The sequence below is a fragment of the Sciurus vulgaris genome (genome assembly GCF_902686455.1).
Source record: "Sciurus vulgaris genome assembly, chromosome: 11".
Classification (NCBI taxonomy): Eukaryota; Metazoa; Chordata; class Mammalia; order Rodentia; family Sciuridae; genus Sciurus; species Sciurus vulgaris.
The window spans coordinates 37,027,663-37,047,648 of record NC_136472.1 but is presented as its reverse complement, the minus strand read 5'-3'; the positions used below and the strand labels follow the sequence as shown (position 1 = coordinate 37,047,648).

At 36.9% G+C, this 19,986-nt stretch overlaps 1 protein-coding gene across 8 annotated transcripts in view; it reads left to right on the top strand.

Annotated features, from left to right (window-relative positions):
* The window catches only part of TRIM44 (tripartite motif containing 44), a 132,927-nt gene that overhangs the window by 14,122 nt on the left and 98,819 nt on the right, over positions 1–19,986 (top strand). For all 8 annotated transcript variants that reach the window (XR_013757780.1, XM_079104404.1, XM_079104405.1 and 5 more), the window contains exon 2: positions 14,860–14,937. Coding sequence is in view for 7 of the 8 variants with exons in the window: in XM_079104404.1 (XP_078960530.1) it covers positions 14,860–14,937 (78 nt within the window). In the remaining variant the exon portion in view is untranslated. The remainder of the gene's footprint in view (positions 1–14,859; positions 14,938–19,986) is intronic.

The window sequence follows — 19,986 nt, the reverse complement described above, 5'->3', positions numbered from 1 at the left end:
ATTTATTTGGGTTTGAGTCCATGTCCTCTATTCTGTACCATTGATCTACCTTTCTATTTTGGTACCAATACCATGCCGTTTTTGTTACTATTGCTTTGTAATAGAGTTGAAGATCTGGTATTGCGATACCCCCTGCGTCACTCTTTTTACTGAGGATTGCTTTAGCTATTCTGGGTTTCTTATTCTTCCAGATGAATTTCATAATTGCTTGCTCAATTTCTGTAAGGTACATCATTGGGATTTTAATTGGAATTGCATTGAATCTGTATAGCACTTCAGGTAGTATGGCCATTTTGACAATATTAATTCTGCCTATCCAAGAACATGGGAGATCTTTCCATCTTCTAAGGTTTTCTTTAATTTCTTTCTTTAGTGTTCTGTAGTTCTCATTGTAGAGGTCTTTCACCTCTTTTGTGAGATTGATTCCCAAGTTTTTTATTTTTTTCGATGCTATTGTGAATGGGGTAGTTTTCCTAATTTCTCTTTCTGAAGATTCATCACTTATGTATAAAAATGCATTGAATTTATGAGCATTGATCTTGTAACCTGCTACTTTACTAAATTCACTTATGAGTTCTAAGAGTTTTCTGGTGGAATTTCCAGGTTCCTCTAAATATATAATCATGTCATCAGCGAACAGGGATAGTTTGAGTTCTTCTTTTCCAATTCGTATCCCTTTAATTTCTTTGGTTTGTCTAATTGCTCTGGCTAGAGTCTCAAGAACAATGTTGAATAGAAGTGGTGAAAGAGGGCATCCCTGCCTTGTTCCAGTTTTTAGAGGGAATGCTTTCAGTTTTTCACCATTTAGAATGATATTGGCTATGGGCTTAGGGTAGATGGCCTTTACAATGTTAAGGAATGTTCCCACTACCCCAGTTTTTTCTAGTGTTTTGAGCATGAGGGGATGCTGTATTTTATTGAATGCTTTTTCTGCATCTATTGAAATAATCATGTGATTCTTAACTTTTAGTCTGTTGATATGGTGAATGACATTTATTGATTTCCTGATGTTGAACCAACCTTGCATCCCTGGGATAATACCCACTTGATCGTGGTGCACTATCCTTTTAATATATTTTTGTATGCGATTTGCTAAAATTTTGTTGAGAATTTTTGCATCGATGTTCATTAAGGATATTGGTCTGAAATTTTCTTTCCTCGATGTGTCTCTGTCTGGTTTAGGTATCAGGGTGATATTGGCTTCATAGAATGAGTTTGGGAGGGTTCCCTCCTCTTCTATTTCATGGAATACTTTGAGGAGTATTGGAATGAACTCTTCTTTAAAGGTTTTGTAGAACTCGGCTGAGAACCCATCTGGTCCTGGACTTTTCTTTGTTGGTAGGCTTTTGATGACCTCTTCTATTTCATTGCTTGAAATTGATTTATTTAAGTTGTGTATGTTCTCCTCGTTCAGTTGAGGTAATTCATATGTCTCTAGAAACTTGTTGATGTCTTCGAGGTTTTCTGTTTTGTTGGAGTATAGATTTTCAAAATAGCTTCTAATTATGTTTTGTATTTCACTAGTGTCTGTTGTGATATTTCCTTGTTCATTCCGGATTTTAGTAATTTGAGTTTTCTTCCTCTTTCTCTTTGTTAGTGTGGCTAAGGATTTATCAATTTTGTTTATTTTTTCAAAGAACCAACTATTTATTTTGTTAATTTTTTCGATTGTTTCTTTTGTTTCAATTTCGTTGATTTCAGCTCTGATTTTAACTATTTCCTGTCTTCTACTACTTTTGGTGTTGGTCTGCTCTTCTTTTTCCAGGGCTTTGAGCTGTAGTGTTAAGTCATTTATTTGTTGATTTCTACTTCTTTTGTTGAATGCGCCCCATGAAATAAGTTTTCCTCTAAGTACTGCTTTCATAGTGTCCCAGAGCTTTTGATATGATGTGTCTTTGTTCTCGTTTACTTCTAAGAATGTTTTTATTTCCCTCCTGATGTCTTCTGTTATCTATTCATCATATAATAGTGTATTATTTAATCTCCAGGTATTGGAGAAGTTTCTGTTTTTTATTCTGTCGTTTTTTTCTAATTTCAATCCATTATGATCTGATAGAGTACAAGGTAGTATCTCTACCATCTTGTATTTGCTAACAGTAGCTTTGTGGCATAAAACATGGTCTGTTTTAGAGAAGGATCCATGTGCTGCTGAGAAGAAAGTGTATTCGTTCTTTGTTGGATGGTATATTCTATATAAGTCGGTTAAGTCTAAATTGTTGATTGTGTTATTGAGATCTATGGTTTCTTTATTCAATTTTTGTTTGGACGATCTATCCAGCGGTGAGAGAGGTGTGTTAAAATTGCCTAGTATTATTGTGTTGTGGTCTATTTGATTTCTGGAATTGAGAAGGATTTGTTTGACATACATGGATGAGCCAATGTTCGGGGCATAGATATTTATGATTGTTATGTCTTGCTGATTTATGCTTCCCTTAAGCAGTATGTAATGTCCTTCTTTATCCCTTCTGACTAATTTTGGCTTGAAGTCCACATTATCTGAAATGAGGATGGATACTCCAGGTTTTTTGCTGTGTCTGTGTGCATGGTATGCTTTTTCTCATCCTTTCACCTTTAGTCTATGGGTATCTCTTTCTATGAGATGAGTCTCTTGCAGGCAGCATATTGTTGGATTTTTCTTTTTAATCCAATCTGCCAGTCTATGTCTTTTGATTGATGAGTTCAGGCCATTAACATTCAGGGTTATTATTGTGATATGATTTGTATTCCCAGTCATTTGACTCATTTTTGTTTTTTGACATCATTTGGTTTCTCCTTTATTTGGCTATTCCTTTAGGCTACTTCCTCTCGTTGCTGATTTGCATCATTGTTTTTTATCTCTTCCTCATGGAATATTTTGCTGAGAATGTTCTGTAATGCCGACTTTCTTTTTGTAAATTCCTTTAGCTTTTGTTTATCATGGAAGGATCTTATCTCATCGTCATATCTGAAAGTAAGTTTTGCTGGGTATAAGATTCTTGGTTGGCATCCGTTTTCTTTCAGAGCTTGAAAAATGTTGTTCCTTGCCCTTCTAGCTTTTAGGGTCTGGATTGAAAAATCTGCTGATATCCGTATTGGTTTCCCCCTGAATGTAAGTTGGTTCTTTTCTCTCGTGGCCTTTAAAATTCTGTCTTTATTTTGTACATTAGGTATTTTCATAATAATGTGCCTTGGTGTGGGTCTGTTGTAATTTTGTATATTTGGAGTCCTATAAGCCTCTTGTACTTGGTTTTCCATTTCATTCTTCAGATTTGGGAAATTTTCTGATATTATTTCATTGAATAGATTGTTCATTCCTTTGGTTTGTTTCTCTAAGCCTTCCTCAATCCCAATAATTCTTAAATTTGGCCTTTTCATGATATCCCATAGTTCTTGTAGATTCTGTTCATGGTTTCTTACCATCTTTTCTGTTTGGTCAACTTTGTTTTCAAGATGAAATATTTTGTCTTCAGTATCTGAGCTTCTGTCTTCCAGGTGTTCTATTCTATTTTTTATGCTTTCTATGGAGTTTTTAACTTGGTTTATTGTTTCCTTCATTTCAAGGATTTCTGGTTTTTTTTTTCAATATCTCTAACTCTTTATTGAAATGATCTTTTGCTGCCCGTATTTGCTGTTTTAACTGTTGCTTGGTGCAATCATTTAATGCCTGCATTTTTGCTCTTTCATCTCCTCCTTCAGTGCCTGCATTTGCTCTTTCATCTCCTCGTTTGCTTCCCTGATTGTTTTAATTATGTACATTCTGAACTCCCTTTCTGACATTTCTTCTGTGCCGTCATTGGGTTTTATTGGTATAGTATCTAGGTTTGTTTGCGACATTTTCTTCCCTTGTTTTCTCATATTTGTCAGATGTCAGTGGGACTCTGTGATATTGCAGATTTCCTCTATTGGCTTATAGTGTCCCTGTAGATTTCCAGTGTATCACCTCCCAGCCTTCAGTAGTCTGAAGTCTTGGAATAACTTGATAATGCAGTGCTTCCTAAGAAAGCTGCCCCTAGCTCACTACTGGTTCCAGGGAGAGAGACCTGGAGAGATCTGTGGCTGCCCTACCCTGGTCCCAGAGGCTGCTTGCGGGTCGGAGGTCTCCGCTGGCTTGGGGACTTGTGGCTGGCTCTGTGTAGGAAGGCTCTCACTGGGCAGTCTGCTCCGAGAAGCTAGCCTAGAAAGGCGCTTCCTGCCGGAGGGAGCCGGGCTGCTTGGGGAAGTCCCTGGCTGCCCTGTCCTGGTCTCTGAAGAAACCTGCGGGTGGGCCAGAGCTGGCCACGTGCTGGTTCTACAAGAATCACAAGTTTGAGGCCAACCTCAGTAAATTAAGGAGGCCTTAAGCAACTTTGTGAGACCCAGCCTCAAAATAAAATGGGGTGGGGATGTGGCTCAGTTGTTAAGTGTTTAATCCCCGGTACTTAAAGATAAAAAAAATTGAATAAATAAGTAAAAAAATGGGTAGGGTGTTACTAGGTAGGTACAGGCTGTTCGGGTAGCCCGCCTCTCTGTTCCCATAGCAACAGCTTGTGCACTTTTTTTCCCCCCACAAAATGTTGCATACTGTTTCAGTGTTCATTCTTTCCGTGTTTGTCCCCTGTGGGTTAGGGACTGTATGTTACTGATCTTTGCATTCCTCTTAGCACAATGCCTCAAAATAGACACACATGAAATACATGGTTAATGGTGTGCTATGGAATTTAATAATCTCATCTTAGTTCTAGGACATTAATGAAGAACTGAGAGTTTGCATAGTGACTTAGCATATCAGAATTTATATAAAAATTTTTTAGTTTAGATACATTTAAAATAATGAAAAAACTTGGAAAAATCAAAATTAACAGCAACCCAAACAAGATAGTTATTTATTTTTCTCTCATATAAAACAAGTCTGAATGGAGGAAGTCTGATAAGGTTGGAGGAACCATGAAGTTATGAGGAATTTAGGCTCTTTCCAGTTCCCCTTTGTCATCCTTAAGGTGTAGTTCTTCTTAGGGACCAGAGTACAGCCAGTATTTCCAAGACAGAAAAGTGAAGGGCACACTCCTCTTTTTAAAGGGAGCTCTCCAGCAGTTTCTGGTAGATAATTTTTATTGAACATTTAATTATGTATTAAACTCCAGATGTACTAGATCATTTAGTTTTAGATCAGGTAATAATTTGTTTTTAAATTTGAATAATATTATAGAAAACATCCATTGTAATATGTCCAAACTGTAAGATAGTTAACTTCAGTTTCAGAAGTAAAGCTTGAGAAGTTGCAGGGGAGGCTGGAAAATAGTCATTTCTTTAGGCCACAGTATGTCCAGCTAAAAACAGGTTCTGTTACTAAGAAAAAGGTCTTTGCTCCGGTTGGCTTTACAGTCTATGAGTTTGATTCCTGGCACTTGTACCTCCTAGCTGTGTCATGTTGGGCCATTCAGTTGACCTCTGAGTTATGGTTTCTTATTCTATAATATGGGCATAGTTGCTTCTCATGAGTGGTTTATAGTGAGGAGAAACAAGATCACAGATCTTGTAAGGAGCCTAACACAGTGCCTACAACATAACAAACCCTCAGCAATTGGTGGCTCTTATTTTTATTACCATTAAAGAGCCATCTAAAGTTCTATTCTGTGTTCAGTTCTATACAAGTTAGTCTGGCAGCAGTAGATGTTCTGGACATCAAGTTTCTTTGGGTGAAAACCGTTCAACCCCCTCTCCTTCTGCTCCTTCTGCCTGCTTTAATCTAGTGAGTTGATAGGCTGTTGAAAAACTCATCTTCAGAGAAGAGGCTCCTATATATTTCAGTGTCCTGCTGGTGCCATATGCGTTAGCTAAACAAAACACAACTGGTAAGTCTAATTTTAGGTTCACAAGTCTCGCTGGTTGTCCTGCTTAGATTTTGTTTTACATGTTGAACTGTGGGGAGTTTTTATAGAAGACTATGGGAGACAGGGTAATTTACTCTCCACTTTTGGGTTAGAAAGTATCCTCCACTTTCTCCCCCATGGCAGTTAAGAAGAGAGGTAAGGGTAAGTTTATTACAGGCACCCTTATTCTTCAGCTCTTTGTACTTTAGTTCCAGTGAACCCTGGCAGGGTATAACCTGTATTGCGTGGTAGATTTTGACTTCATATGTGTGAGGAATGAAAATGCTTACCTTTAGCTGAGGTTATAAAACTAAGAGACAAGTAGAAACTTTTCTGTTGAATTTTGAGAATGTTCTAGAGATGAGAAAAAATAATAGCTATCATTTATCGAGCAGTTTGAGACCAGTTGCTTTCCATACATTATTTAATTTGGTTCTCAGTAGAACTCCATGCTAACTAAGCTGTGATGTTATGACTACCATTTTATAGATGAGGAAACTAATAAAAAGGTTAAGTTTGGCTGGGTGTTATCCAGCTAGACTAGGATTTGAATCCAGGGGTGACTTTGAAGTACATATTCTTTCTGTCATCTCATTTGCCTGTACTCTCAATTTTTGCCACTCACAGTAAGCTAAGTTGCACTGACACATTTCTCCTGATGTTTACTAGCTATATGAAGGCATTTTGTATGTAAATATTCCAAAATGATTTTTTCCCATTTCTTTGAAGATTTTTTTCCTAACTATTCTGCAGTGTATTTTGATTATTAACAAATGGTTTTGTTTGTTTTTTTGTATTCATTGCTATTTTGGCTTAGTACACTAAACTGATACTTAGTAGTCATGATATATCATTATTCAATTAATAATAATAATAACAATTACCACCATTTATTGAGAACTTAGCATGTTGTAGCTTCTGTAGTGTAAACCTTTTTACTTTTTTTTTTTTTTTTTTTTTTTGCACCAGAGATTGAACCACAGATGTTTAACCAAAAACTGAGCCAAAATTTCCAGCCTCTTTTCTTTTTTGTTTTGAGACAGGGTCTTGCTAAGTTGTTTAGTGCATCACTAAATTGCTGAATCTGGCTTTGAACTTGTGATCCCCCAAGCTGCTGGGATTACAGACATGCACCACTGTATCTAGCTGGTACTATAAACTTTTTACACATTATTTGACTTAATTTTTACCATAATTTTTTGACATATAGTATTTATTAAGGTATGTTTACATGTTACTTGAAGTTAATGACATTTAAAAAAATTTTTTTTAGCTCTTTACTTATTCAACATATTTATTGAAGGCTTGCAATGTGTCAGATGAAAGCTGGTCCTGCAAGGCTCAGGAGTAACACAGAAGGCCTGCAGTCTCATCTCTACGTGCCTCATACTGTACTACAGCTGAGGGACCCTGAGATCACATGCCATCTGGGGTTTTGTACCTGGAGGAAACTTGACTCACTCAACTGAAGAGATGCAGTACTTCCTGTCTAGGAGGAACAAGAATGGAGCCTACTTACCTCAGGATGTCACATTTCTAGCATTTTCTATAGTTAACTCTGAGAACTGTAAGCAAGAAAAGGGGTTAGTCAGGTCACCAAGGCCATCTGGTGACCTTGTCTTACACCAGACTGGAAACAATCTAAATGTTCATCAACTGGTGAATGGGTAAAAAAGAAAAAAAATGTGGTATACAATGAAATACGATTCAGCCATAAAAGGAATGAAGTACTGATACAGGATAAAACCTGGGTGAATTTTAAAAATATTATGTGAAGAGAAAGAAACCAAACTCAAAAGACCATGTAGCGTATGATTCCATTTATGTGAAATGTATAGAAAATGTAAATCCATAGAGGCAGAAAATGAGATTAGAGATTATTTGAAATTGCAGGTAGAAATGCCTATTAATTTTATGTGGGTTCAAAGAATCTTACTGGGGTGATGAGACTGTTCAAAACTGAATTATAATGCTAGTTCCATAACTTAGCAAATATGCTACAATTAAAAATAGAAAAAAAAGTTCCACTTGAAGAGTTTTCAGCAAAGAGAATCAATTAATTCTAAGTACCTGGTCTCATAGAATTTATATTCTATGTACAAAACAGACAATAAGCAATCTAAATAAGAAAGGTTTCAAATAATGCTACATGTAGTAAATAAACTGGGGAGGAAGATGGAGTGACTAGAATGAGGGAGTGAGAGGAAGGCTGTTTAAGGATCTGAGATGGATTGCTCTGAAGGAGTGACCTGGCGGGTAACAGGAAGATTTAGGGGCACAGTGGTCCAAGAGGAAGGAATAGCAAGTTTAAGACCCTGAGATGGTAGCAGAAAGAAGGGCTGTAGTACAGGAATAAGGGCAGGGTGGAGGTGGGTAAGGAATAAACAAGATCTGGTTACCAGGTAAGTCATTTGAGGATCTTGGGTTTTATTCAGAGTAGCCTTATACTGTTCAAGCAAGGAAACGAATTATCTGATTTATGTTCCTAAAACTTCATTCAATTTTTGTGAGGTGAATGGACTACAGGATACAATAAGTGGGTGTAATATTACTATTTGTATTGGTGGGGAGAGGTAGAGATGGTGAACAGTTAGATGTGGCATATATGTCATGTATTTTAGAGTTCGGTATAAAAAGATTTGATGATGGATTTTCTCAGACCCAAGAATGATTTTGGGTGTGAGCAACCAAAGGTAGTTAGTTGTCCAGCAGGGTGCGTTTGGAGTTGAAAACTGAAATAATATAAAGAAGATGGTAGTAAAGAATTTCATATGTGGGATGGTGATATTAAAATTGGGTATATTTACTTTTTTGGGGTGTACCAGGGATTGAACTCAGGGGCACTTGACCACTGAGCCACATCCTCAGCCCTTTTTCATATTTTATTTAGAGACAGGGTCTCACTGAGTTACTTAGCACTTCACTTTTGCTGAGGCTGACTTTGAACTCGTGATCCTCCTGCCTCAGCCTCCTGAGCTGCTGAGATTACAGGCATGTGTCACGGCACCTGATTGGTTATATTTACTTCTAACAAAACTTGCCTTTCTGATTTGAATCCTTAGGAAGACATTTGTATATCATCTTCTGATCCTTTTTCTCTGCTTCTTTTTATAAAAATGGCAGAAAGTTGAATTGACATATTTTTTCAAAGCATGATGATATCAACACAAGACCAGTAGGATAGGGGGGAAAAACAAAATAAAACCCAAAACAGACAGCCAGTATTCTTTCTGAGCCCAGCTTTATGATATAGAATTCAATATTTAGAAGCCAGTTTAGGTCCTATGTAACTTAAGTTTTCTTTACTGCTGACACATGACTTTTCTTTTGGTGCCCAACTGTTTTTTGATGTTAGACTAGAATGACTCCAGAAAGATAATTAAATGAGAGAAGCAAGTCAGTGTAACTGGACAGAGAGCTTGCTTTGCCTTAAGTGATTAGCTGCCATTTTGCTTCAGCTGTTTTTTACTGTCTGAGAATGGTAACCTGGTATAATTATACCCTTTAGATTTTCAAAAGAAGTTTAAAAATCTTTATTGTTATGTCCTATCTTCTGATTTTTAAAGCTAATTTAAAATTCCCAGTGTAATGTGTAGAACAACACTCTAAAAGCTAAAGAAAATAGTTTTGTAGACTGCAGGCTTTGAATTTGTAGCTTCTGGTCTGTTCCATCTTCCTTATTTACAGATGGAGAAATAAAAACCCAGAGATACAGAATGATTTTCCCAAACTTAACATTGCAGTTAATGGCAGTACAAGGAAATAGAACGTGGGTCTCCTTTTTCTTTGTGCAATGCACATTACACTAGAAAAGTTTAACTTTTTTGGAAATATGAGGAAAGCCCACATCACTTTCCTTAAAAAAGTGCATGTACAGCAGTTTTTTCATATAATTTTGGGAATTTTAGCCCCCCCCCCCAATCCATGCATAAACATCAGATACAGAACCCTTTTTTTTGTACCTGATGGTTCATGTTAGCAGTGTAAAAGGAACAGACCCTACTATTTATGTTTAGGCACTGGTTAGAAGAGACATTTGAAACATGAGCCCTAGATTCTCCTTTCCTTCCTTCCTTCCTTGGTCTTCCTGCCTGCCTTTTTTTTTTTTTTTTTTTTTTTGGATATTAAATCTTTAATTATGCAACTAATAGGAATACATTGAGCTAAATCTAAAACCCTCTTCTACTACCCCTAATAACAATCCCAGTAGTTATTATTTTTCTTTTACATACATACATCACCTATAGAAAATGTGTACTTATTATGAATATCATTTTGCAATTTTAATTTCACAGTATTTCTTGCTGTTCGTATGCATCTACTTGATTCCTTTTATTTGTTATGAGGTATTCCTTAGTTGGTTAATTCCATAGTTTATGTAGTCATTCACTATGGATGAATGATTAGGGCCTTTACAGTTTTCAGTATTACAATTAATGCTGAATAAATATTTATGTGCATGCCCCCTTGAGATATGTACTAGAATTTCTGAAGAAGAAAGGAGAAGTAGACTTGCTAGGCATGTGATTTCAGAGTAGCATTTCCATTTTACACTTTAGTCAGCAACATGTGGAAGCCTTCAGTTTCCCATAAGCCCCTTAACACTTGCTGGTATTAAAGTACATTTTTTTCAGTCTGATGGGTAAGAAATGATATCTTAATTATGAGTAAGTCTAAACATCTTTGAATATATTTATTAGTCATTTCACATTTCTTCTACATCCATGCCCTCTGTTGGGATTTCTTTTGGACTTATTTGTCTTTTTTTTTTTTTTTTTTTTCCACTGATTTACAGGAATTCCTTACTTTAAAAAAATATTCTTAATATTAATCTCTTCTGTGTACATGTTATACATTTTTTCATTTTTCATCTTTCTGATCCCGGTTTTTTTTGTTGAAGGTTTTCTTGATTTGGGGGACCGTCATATGACTTCCACAAACCATTTTTCTCCATTGTAAACTGAGAATTCACTATCTCCTTTTATTGTGTTATTATGAAATGCTAATTAAAGGGCGTATGAGCTCTGATTTTTGGGGTCCTCATTTGATTCCTACCTAGTATTTTTCTCAGCTGTAAAATGAAAATACACTGTATTTTAGAGTTATTGTGAAATACCAATGAAAGAGCATGTGAATAAGTTTGGAGAGTAAAGAATAACATCAGGCATTTTGTCCTTTCTTTGGTTTATCATGACTCATTTCTAGAAGCTGGCTTTTGTGAAGACTTTCACACTTCTACACATTGATCAAATCCTGAGGGGTGAGTGTTACAGCCTGGTACTTGCCTCTTTATTTTTGTATTTTTTGGGGGGAGAAAAGTAGTGTATAAACAAGGTATGTTCACATTGAACTTCCTGTGTTCTTGGAATGCATTGGTGGTTGAAGGTGCAGTGTGGATATCAGGAGAGTCCCACTTCTTCTCTAGTCATCATGCATGCTTGAAGATTGATACTCATACTCAGATGCCACCCTTAGACCATGCTCTGTGTTCCATGCTTTCGAAGTCCCCTCCTTTGACCATGCATGTCACCTTCTAGACTGTTCTCCAAGTACCCAAGAATTACCTGATAAAATGTTCTGAGCCTGCTCTACGGCCCTGTGGAGCCTCTTCCTGAGTTCTTCTGCTTGCAGAAGAACCAAAGCCATTGAATTCCACCCCTGACATATATATACCCCTAGGTTTCAGGTGTGGCCAAAGGGGCTGCTTGAGAGGTGTATTCTCAGAACTTGAACACTAGCATTGAATCTGTGTACAAGGCTCCTTGGGGTACACGAAGGGACTGGAGTATGGGAGAAAGCAGGGGTTAGGGGGGTGGATTTGGGCAACGTACTCCACTTAGACTCCTGTACCAGCTCTGCAGCTGTCAGGATCAGGTCTGCTTAGAAGAGCCTTTCTCTTTTTTGACCAACTGCTTTTTTAATGGATTTTTAAAAAGTCATTGGGGAAGGTATTCTTCATCACTCATTTAGAGGTTGAGTATAGTATAGCAGTCTCAACACAGAGCCCAATTAATCTTTGAGAATAATTCTCAGAGAGTCAGCTGGGGAGGCAAATGAATGAATTTCCTGATGGGAAGCTCTCTTCAGGTGCCTTGTCTGTCTCTCCCAAGTAGATGAGCTTCGAACTTCGTGTGCTCTGTGGAAAGGAGTAAGGATTCTGCTGACACGCGTTTTTATGAAAGAATGAAAGGCTCCCATATCTTTCTGTACAAGGCACGTCTGCCTGAAAATAGTCTGACTGCTTCTTAGGGATTCCTTCTGTAGTTGTTTCTTTGTTGAAGGGTTCAAGTCCCAGTTTGCTGCATTCCTTTCTGTTTTCTAGAGCCATGTAGAAAGTCATAACATATTAGGCTTTTGCTGAAGAACTTAAAATGGGTGCTGGCAGCTGGAATGGGGTGAAAGAGAGCTTTCTGGGGACAAATGACCTGCTTGTTCAGCCAATGAGAAGCAGTGTAGAGGAATGATATCACCAGACAGGCTTTATTGTCTGATCATCTGGTAAAAGCAGGATTGTGTCTGGCAACTTAACTCTTTTTTAGGTACTTCAGATCTCACTTACTCTCTGGTATGTGACCTCTAGATTCCTTTTCCCAGCTGTCTTTGTTTTGAGACCACAGAGATTGAAGCCTTAAGTGATTGTAGTAATTAGGGGAGTTATAAATATTTTAAAAAGTAGAAATTAAAATTTAGATCCGTAGCTAGATTAGAAATGTGATTTGTGTTCAGAAAGCATATCTAAAGCAGATATTGGTCATATTCATGTTATATTGTACTTTTACTTTTATATGTAGACTTGTGCGGGGAGAAGTAGATTGAAGGGGAAAAGGTTTACTGTTTAGTGTATTTTAATCCTTACAATGGATCTTACAAAGTATTTCCTGTTTTGGAGCAACTGAAATTAGTTCTGTAAATCTCATCAATCACTGATCCAGAGGCCAATTTTGAGTAAGAGATAGCTTGGCGTTTGTTTATTACTGTCCCTTCCCCTATAAAAATGACAATCAGTAATCTTTTATTTTTATTATTTTTTTTTTTTCATGGTACCAGGGCTCAAACCCAGGGCCTTACAGAAGCTAGGCAAGTGCTCTAGCACTGAACTATATCTCCAGCCCTGCCCATCCCCCAGCCTTTTTTTTCCTGTGGTGTTGGGGATCGAACTCAGGAGTCTTTGCCACAGAGCTACATCCTCAGCCTTTGGTTTTGGGTTTTTTTTTTTTTTTTTTAGACAAAGGTGCTAACTTGCTGAGCTTGAACGTGGGATCCTCCTGCTTCAGCCTCCCAAGTAGCTGGGGCTACAGATGTGTGCCACCACACCTGACTTATCTTACTTCTTCATCTTACTTCTTTATGCTTCCGTTTCTTCACTGGTAAAATGAGTGGTCATATCCTGTGCAACAGAATTGTTTTGATAAGAAAATAGACTAGTTCTTAAAATTACAGATTGTGGTACATGTGCACACAGGCGCACACATTCTACTATTAGTACACATTCATGTCTTAAGGTTACATTTGTTCATTTGTGCAACGGACTTCTTACAATGCCTTCTATGGTGGGCACAAGAGATACAGAGGTATAAAAGATGTACCATTAAAGAACTTAAAACATCATGAGGGAGACAAATAGTAACAATAAAGCTGTCTCATACTCATATTGTGTTTACCCTGTGCCAGGAATTTTGACATATATTAACTCATTTAATCTTACTACAAACCCATAGGTACTACTGTAGTTAGCTCCATTGTACAGATAAAGAAAGAGACACAAGGAGGCTAAGTGATGTGCCTGAGGTCACATAGCTAGTGGGATTTGAATTTGGCGGTGGGGCTCGACAGTCTGAATTCTAAATCTGGGTTGACCAACACAATAATCACTAGCCATGTGTGGCTTTGGAGTACTTGAAATGTGGCCAGTCCAAGTTGAATTGGGCTATAAGTGTGAAAAAATACTAGGTTTCAAAGCTTTAGTGTAAAAAAAAATATGTAATATCTCATATTGAAATTAAATGGTGCAAATGATAATATTTTAGACATACTGAGTTAAGTTAAATATATTAAAATTAGTTTCATTTTTTTTTTAATTGTAGCCACTAGAAAATTTAAAATTGCATAAAGGCTTACCTTTGGGGGCTCTTATTACTTTTCTGTTGTATTACATTACTCTAAAATCATTAAACTCTAATAACAACAGGTGACATTTGGAGCACTTACTATGTGCCACATACTGTGCAAACACTAGTTCAGTTAAGCCTCATAATGGCCTGTTTATTTCCCCAGTTTTTTAGAAGAAGATGATTTCAAGAAATTCAATAATTTCCCTTAGGTTAGTCATTGATAGACCTCAGATTTGAAACCCTGTTTGTCTGACTCAAAAACCTTGTGCTAAGGAAGGACTGTATAGAGGGAAAAGAGGGGTGGGAAGGGTGGGGGGGGAGGGAAAAAAAATAACAGAATGAATCAACAATATTACCCTATGTAAATGTATGATTACACAAATGGTATGCCTTTACTCCATGTACAAACAGAAACAACATGTATCCCATTTGTTTACAATAAAAAAAAAAAAAAAAACCTTGTGCCGTTAACCAGCACACTGTAATTCTGTTTTCAGTGGTTTTCATCCCTATTATTTTTATAAGAATATTTAATATTGCATAGTTCTGTTTCTGATACATGAAAGTTTAAAGTAAAAAATCAGTAGGCCGTAAGATGGAAATTTCTTTTGCAGGGCCTTGGCCCTCAGTGAACACCAGCACAGTTGAGTCTGAGATGAAGTAGTGAGTCAGCCTGTACAAGTTGCATTTAATTTTCATTCCAGTAGTTTTTTCAGGTCACTGGGCATTTATGTCCTAACCCTCCTTTGTCTGTAGAGAAGGGGAAAAGGGTCAGTGCAGTACAGCTATCCTTAAGTCATTCAGTTCTCTTGGATGATAAGAAAAAATTGCTTTCCATTTCATTGTCCTCTGAAATTGTGTTTGTGTTTAAGAGAACAACAAAATGCTTTCTAGTGACCCTTGACTTTTGTTTCTTCTAGAGCAAAGACTCAGGTGGACTGAAGGCAGCCATGATAGAGTTGGTGGAAAGGTTAAAGTTCAAGAGCTCAGATCCTAAAGTAAGTACTGTTTTGAAATTGGGTGTTGGTACCCCAAGCATTTTGTTCTCCTTGAGCTAAGTTTGAGGAATGTTAATGATCATCTCTGTGAACATTACTTTAAGATCTAATTAAGCCTACCCATCAAAACCAGTGTTCTGATATCCTTGGAGAAATGTCATCTGTTTTCTCCCTTATTTTATGACTTACAATACATAATCATTAATTGTTTTCCCTGAACTGTAGAGAAGTACATTTTTAATATTTCTTTACTTAGCCTTTGAGATTTCTGCCCTCTCTGTCCATAAATCCAGCTGAAGGCATCTGAGATTCTGATCAGCATAATGCTTGGGACTGGAATAGGATCCAGACCCATCCAGTTGGTGTTCAGTCTAAAGTTTAGTCTCTCGCCTCACTTACAGGAGCCAGCTGCCACAGAGCATGCTTTTGTTCTTATGACTTGGAGCCGAGTCTGGGAAATGGTTTAAGTGTCTAGTTTTTTGTTTTTTTGTTTTTGTGAGGTGGTGGGGCTGGAGGATTTGCTGTATCAGGGTGGAGGTGGACTGGGAACTGAACATGATGCAGGGATTATGACTAACATAGACTCCTTTCTCCTTCCTGCTGAGACACCTAATGTTACACTGCCTGGTATTGGGATCAACTGGGCACTGCATGAGACTCAAAGTCTCTCACAATTAAGCAGGGAAAGGATCCTAGTTTTATTTTACTTTGCCTATCTCCTTCGTACCATCCCCCAAATTCCTTATAAAGGGAAAGAGACTAGCATTTCTTGAGCACCTACTGAGAGTGTGCTAGGTGACTTACATAATCATTGTAAAATATACATAACAAATTTTTAATCATTTTAAGTGTACAGTTCAGTGGCATTAAGTACATTTACATTGTTATGCAGCCATCATCATCGAATATCTGTGTTATCTTTTCAGTATCCCAAACTGAAACTCTTTACCCATTAAACACTAATTTCTCATTCCTCTTTCCTTTACATACTTTTGATTAGTGCAACAACCCCGTAAAATAGTTTATTATTCCTATTTTATCGATAAAGACACCAAGGCTTACAGAGGTAGAGTCATTTGCCCCAAATGTGTTATGACGTAGAGGTGGGGTTCAAATTCTGACTCCAGGGCTTGTATTATTTCTTTTATGATACGCCACAAACTAAACACTGGCTTTTGTCTCTTTTCTATTATTTAATAACACCGTGCCTTTTTTCCTAAGCTGAAACATGATATGAGACAGAAAACAGTGACAGCCTTTTCAAAAAACAGCTGCAGCCACCAATCTACAAAATAATTCTCTCTTCATATTCCATTGAAAGTATTGGGGCAAAATACTGTCTTTTGGCGTAGTTAGGGTTCTGGAGGTAGTGAATATTTTGACAGAGAAAAACTGAAGTACTCTTTATTAACTCTCCTAACTCAGAATAGAAGGACCAGTAGTCTAAATAGTTTTGTTTTGTTTTTTTTTTTCGGTGAAGTGAACCAATTAATTAAATTTTTTTTTTTTTTTTTTTTTTTTTTTGGTACCAGGGATTGAACCTAGGGGCTCTTTACCACTGAGCCACATCCCCAACCCTTTTTTATATTTTATTTTGAGACAGGGTCTCACTGAGTTGCTTAGGGCCTTGCCAAGTTGCTGAGGCTGGCTTTGAACTTGTGATCCTCCTACCTTAGCCTCCCGAGCTGCTGGGATTACAGCCATGTGCCACCACACTCAGCTGAGCCAATTAATTTTTAAAGTTTACTGAAAGCTTTTCTTACAAGTGTCTCTGAATTCCGAGGGAACAGTTAAGCTGAGGGAGAGAACTGTTTCCTGTTTCTGCCACACTCAGGTGCTTATAATTAGCAAGCCAATGAAGAGGGAGAGGTGATATAGATAAAGTGCTCTGGCTTCCTTTATGAGTACACATGGCCAACTAAACAGAGCTGAAATGATTGAGTAGAGGAATAAGAGCAATCTGTGGAAGCCTCAGAGTTCCCCCATCGTGCACCATAAGTTAAAGAATATTTTAAGGACCTGATTTGATCTTGGATATGTGTGTACATACACAAACCAACCTTTAAGACCCTTCTTAGCCTCTCACATATGTGCTATATATACTTGGAGTTAGCTTGAAGAAGGATGAACCTAATTGCAGAGTGACTGTCAGGTCAGGAAGGAGGGTAAAAAATAGGTCACTTAAGTATATAATTTCTATAATGAAGAAAATTTTCCAAGAAATATATTGATGTCTTCTAAGAGAACCCTTACGTTTTCAGTCTGTTCTGTTTTCCCATAGCATCCTACCATACCCCTTTTGAGTTGTCTTATTTAGAAGGGAAGAACCTCTTAGGCTTTATGTCCTGTCATTTCCTGGCATAGTGGCTTCATTGCATAGAAACACTGATTGAGTCCTGGAGGTCTGAGCACTCTCTCTCCCTCACTTCCTTTAGAATTGCCTAAAGCATTCCAAAGCTTGATTTGTCCAGACACTAAAACCTACTGGGGACTGACTTAATTTTTTAACTTTTGAGTTTTGCCAGAGTAATGGTAAATGCCCAGATTAAAACATTTTTTAAAATTATAAAGCAGTATATGCTTACAGATGAAAATATACAACTATTCCTAAAGGAAAAGTAAAATTAATTCCCCTCAAGTTAAGCACATTAACAATTTGGTATATATGTTCTACACATTTTTCCATTTAAAAAATTATTTACAAAGATTATACTGTACCTGTGGTTTAGTGATTTCTTTTTACATTATGCATAATATCTTAAACATTCTTCAGTATCAGTAATATAGACTTAATTCTTCTTATTGAGATCCCTCACTTTATCCTACACATTTGTCAGACCCTTCATTTATTCCTGACCAGTGGTTCTTAAAATTCAGTGTGCTTGAAAATCCCCAGAGGGTTTATTACAACACAGTGTTGAGCCCACTCCCACAGTTTTTGATTCCCTTGATCTGAGCTGGCTAAAGAATTTTCACTTCTATCACAGCCCCAGGCAATGCTGATGTTGATTCAGGGACTATACTTTGAGAACCATTTTGTTGGACATTGGCTATTTTCCTTCATTCTTGTTTTGATTTTTTTTAAAAAACTCCTTTCAACAAGTAGTTAGAATCTGGATAAGACTGATTTCCAAGAAAATGAAATACATAAAATTTAGGCTTATGAAACAAATAAATCAAGCCGAGATGGCAAAGGAGTAGTGAATGGGAAAGGGAAATGGATTGAAAAGTCAACTCAGCCCGCCTAAGAGGACAGGATTGCTTTAAGCCATTATTTTCAAAAGAATAGCAAAAACAAAAAGAGGGAAAGGGGTTCTGGTCAAGATTTAGGAGGATGATCAAAGCCTATGCCATGGTTTGAAAGTAGGCTGAGTCGCCCGAAATCAGAGGAACAGGAGGAAACATCAAATCTCAACCACTAGTGGTGGATCCGAGCACAGGAATTAGAGCCAGTGATGGTTGAATAATGGACCAGATAAAGTCATGTGCATACATGTTGTTGTGGTGAGCCCTTTTTAAAGGAGGCATAGCTCCAGGCATCTGCAGTCTCCTTCATTGTGGAAGATTACTTTTAATAACAATCTCTAGTTTATAAAAAGGATTACTAGGAACTAGTCTTTTAAATATCAAACTATCCAAATATGTTTGACATGATTCAGTTTACAAAAACTTCTTTTCTACCCAAACTTTCAGAAACATTGCACAAGGCATTTTGTTTTCTTTCTTTCTTTCTTTTTTTTTTTTTTTTTTTTTTTTTGCAAGGGGTTGATTTATTGGATATTGAACCTGGGAGTGTTTTACTACTGAGCTATATCCTCAGCCCTTCTTTTTATCTTCTATTTTGAGACAGGGTCTTGCTAAGTTGCTTAGGGCCTTGATAAGTTGCTGACGTTAATCTAAAACTTGGGATCCTTTTGACTCAGTCTTCCAAGTCCCTGAGATTATAACTGTACCCAGTTATAAGGCAGGATTTTTGTCTGTAGATTCCTTAGGTTTATGCTAAACTTTAGGGAAATTAGGATTCAGTTAGGGTTGTGTGTGTGTGAGCGCGCACGCACGTGCACATGTATTTGGAGTTTTAAGAAATGTAAGGCTTTCTGAGCTTTTTATGGTCACAACTTTCCTGACCATGCAGTTACCTTCCAGAGTTTATCAGAGGAAATCATGGTTCTGAAAACATATTGATTCCCTCCTCAAACTTTCCCTTGCCCAAGTCTCAGAAATCATTGAGCCAAAAACATAATATGCTAAGCTCAATCAAACTAACCTTTCATTGTGCAATTAATAGCTACTTTCTCTACTATATATTGATTGCTTTACTTTCCCTCTAAAACTGATAGGCTTGAAGCAGACATACATAGTTTGTGTCTCGGATTCATACTAACCATATAAGAAATTATTTTAAAAAAAAGCATCTTAAAACTCCATCCAAGTGGCTTACATTGTTTTTTTCTGACTTGAATTGAACATGGGCTCTAGTCATGCTAAGACTGCTAAAATGTAGCAGGTTTTTTTTTCCTTCTCTTGTCTGCAGCCTTTAGAGGTGTTCTTACTTAAGTATGACACCAAAAAACTATCTAGCAACATGAAATTATTTAAATAGATCTGAGAAAGATTTTCTTTATTATTTTTATTTAACATTTATTTGGCATTTTGTAATTACAAAAGAACTTTATTTTTCATAGTTGATGGTGTTAGCATGAATAACCCAAGCCTTCACTCTTCTATATCAATCAGAATGTCAAAAATTATAGGTTTTGCATCTACAAATGATAATGAACATAAGCAAAAGTAAATTTGAATCCTTTTTAGTTTTTATATTCTTTGTTATTCACAGGGCCAAACTAGTCTTCCTCCTGCTTCTTTCCTGGCATTAGGACAGGAACATTCACTGGAGCAGTGTTTATTCAACTAACTGAAGCAAAGAATTGAGATGGCTCAGTTATAAAGTTATATATAACAGTGTCCTTTGGTTGAGGGTTATTAGAACTTTTGACCTATTTCTGTGCTTTTGGTAAAAAATAAAAATTGTAAGGAGGGAATCCTGGA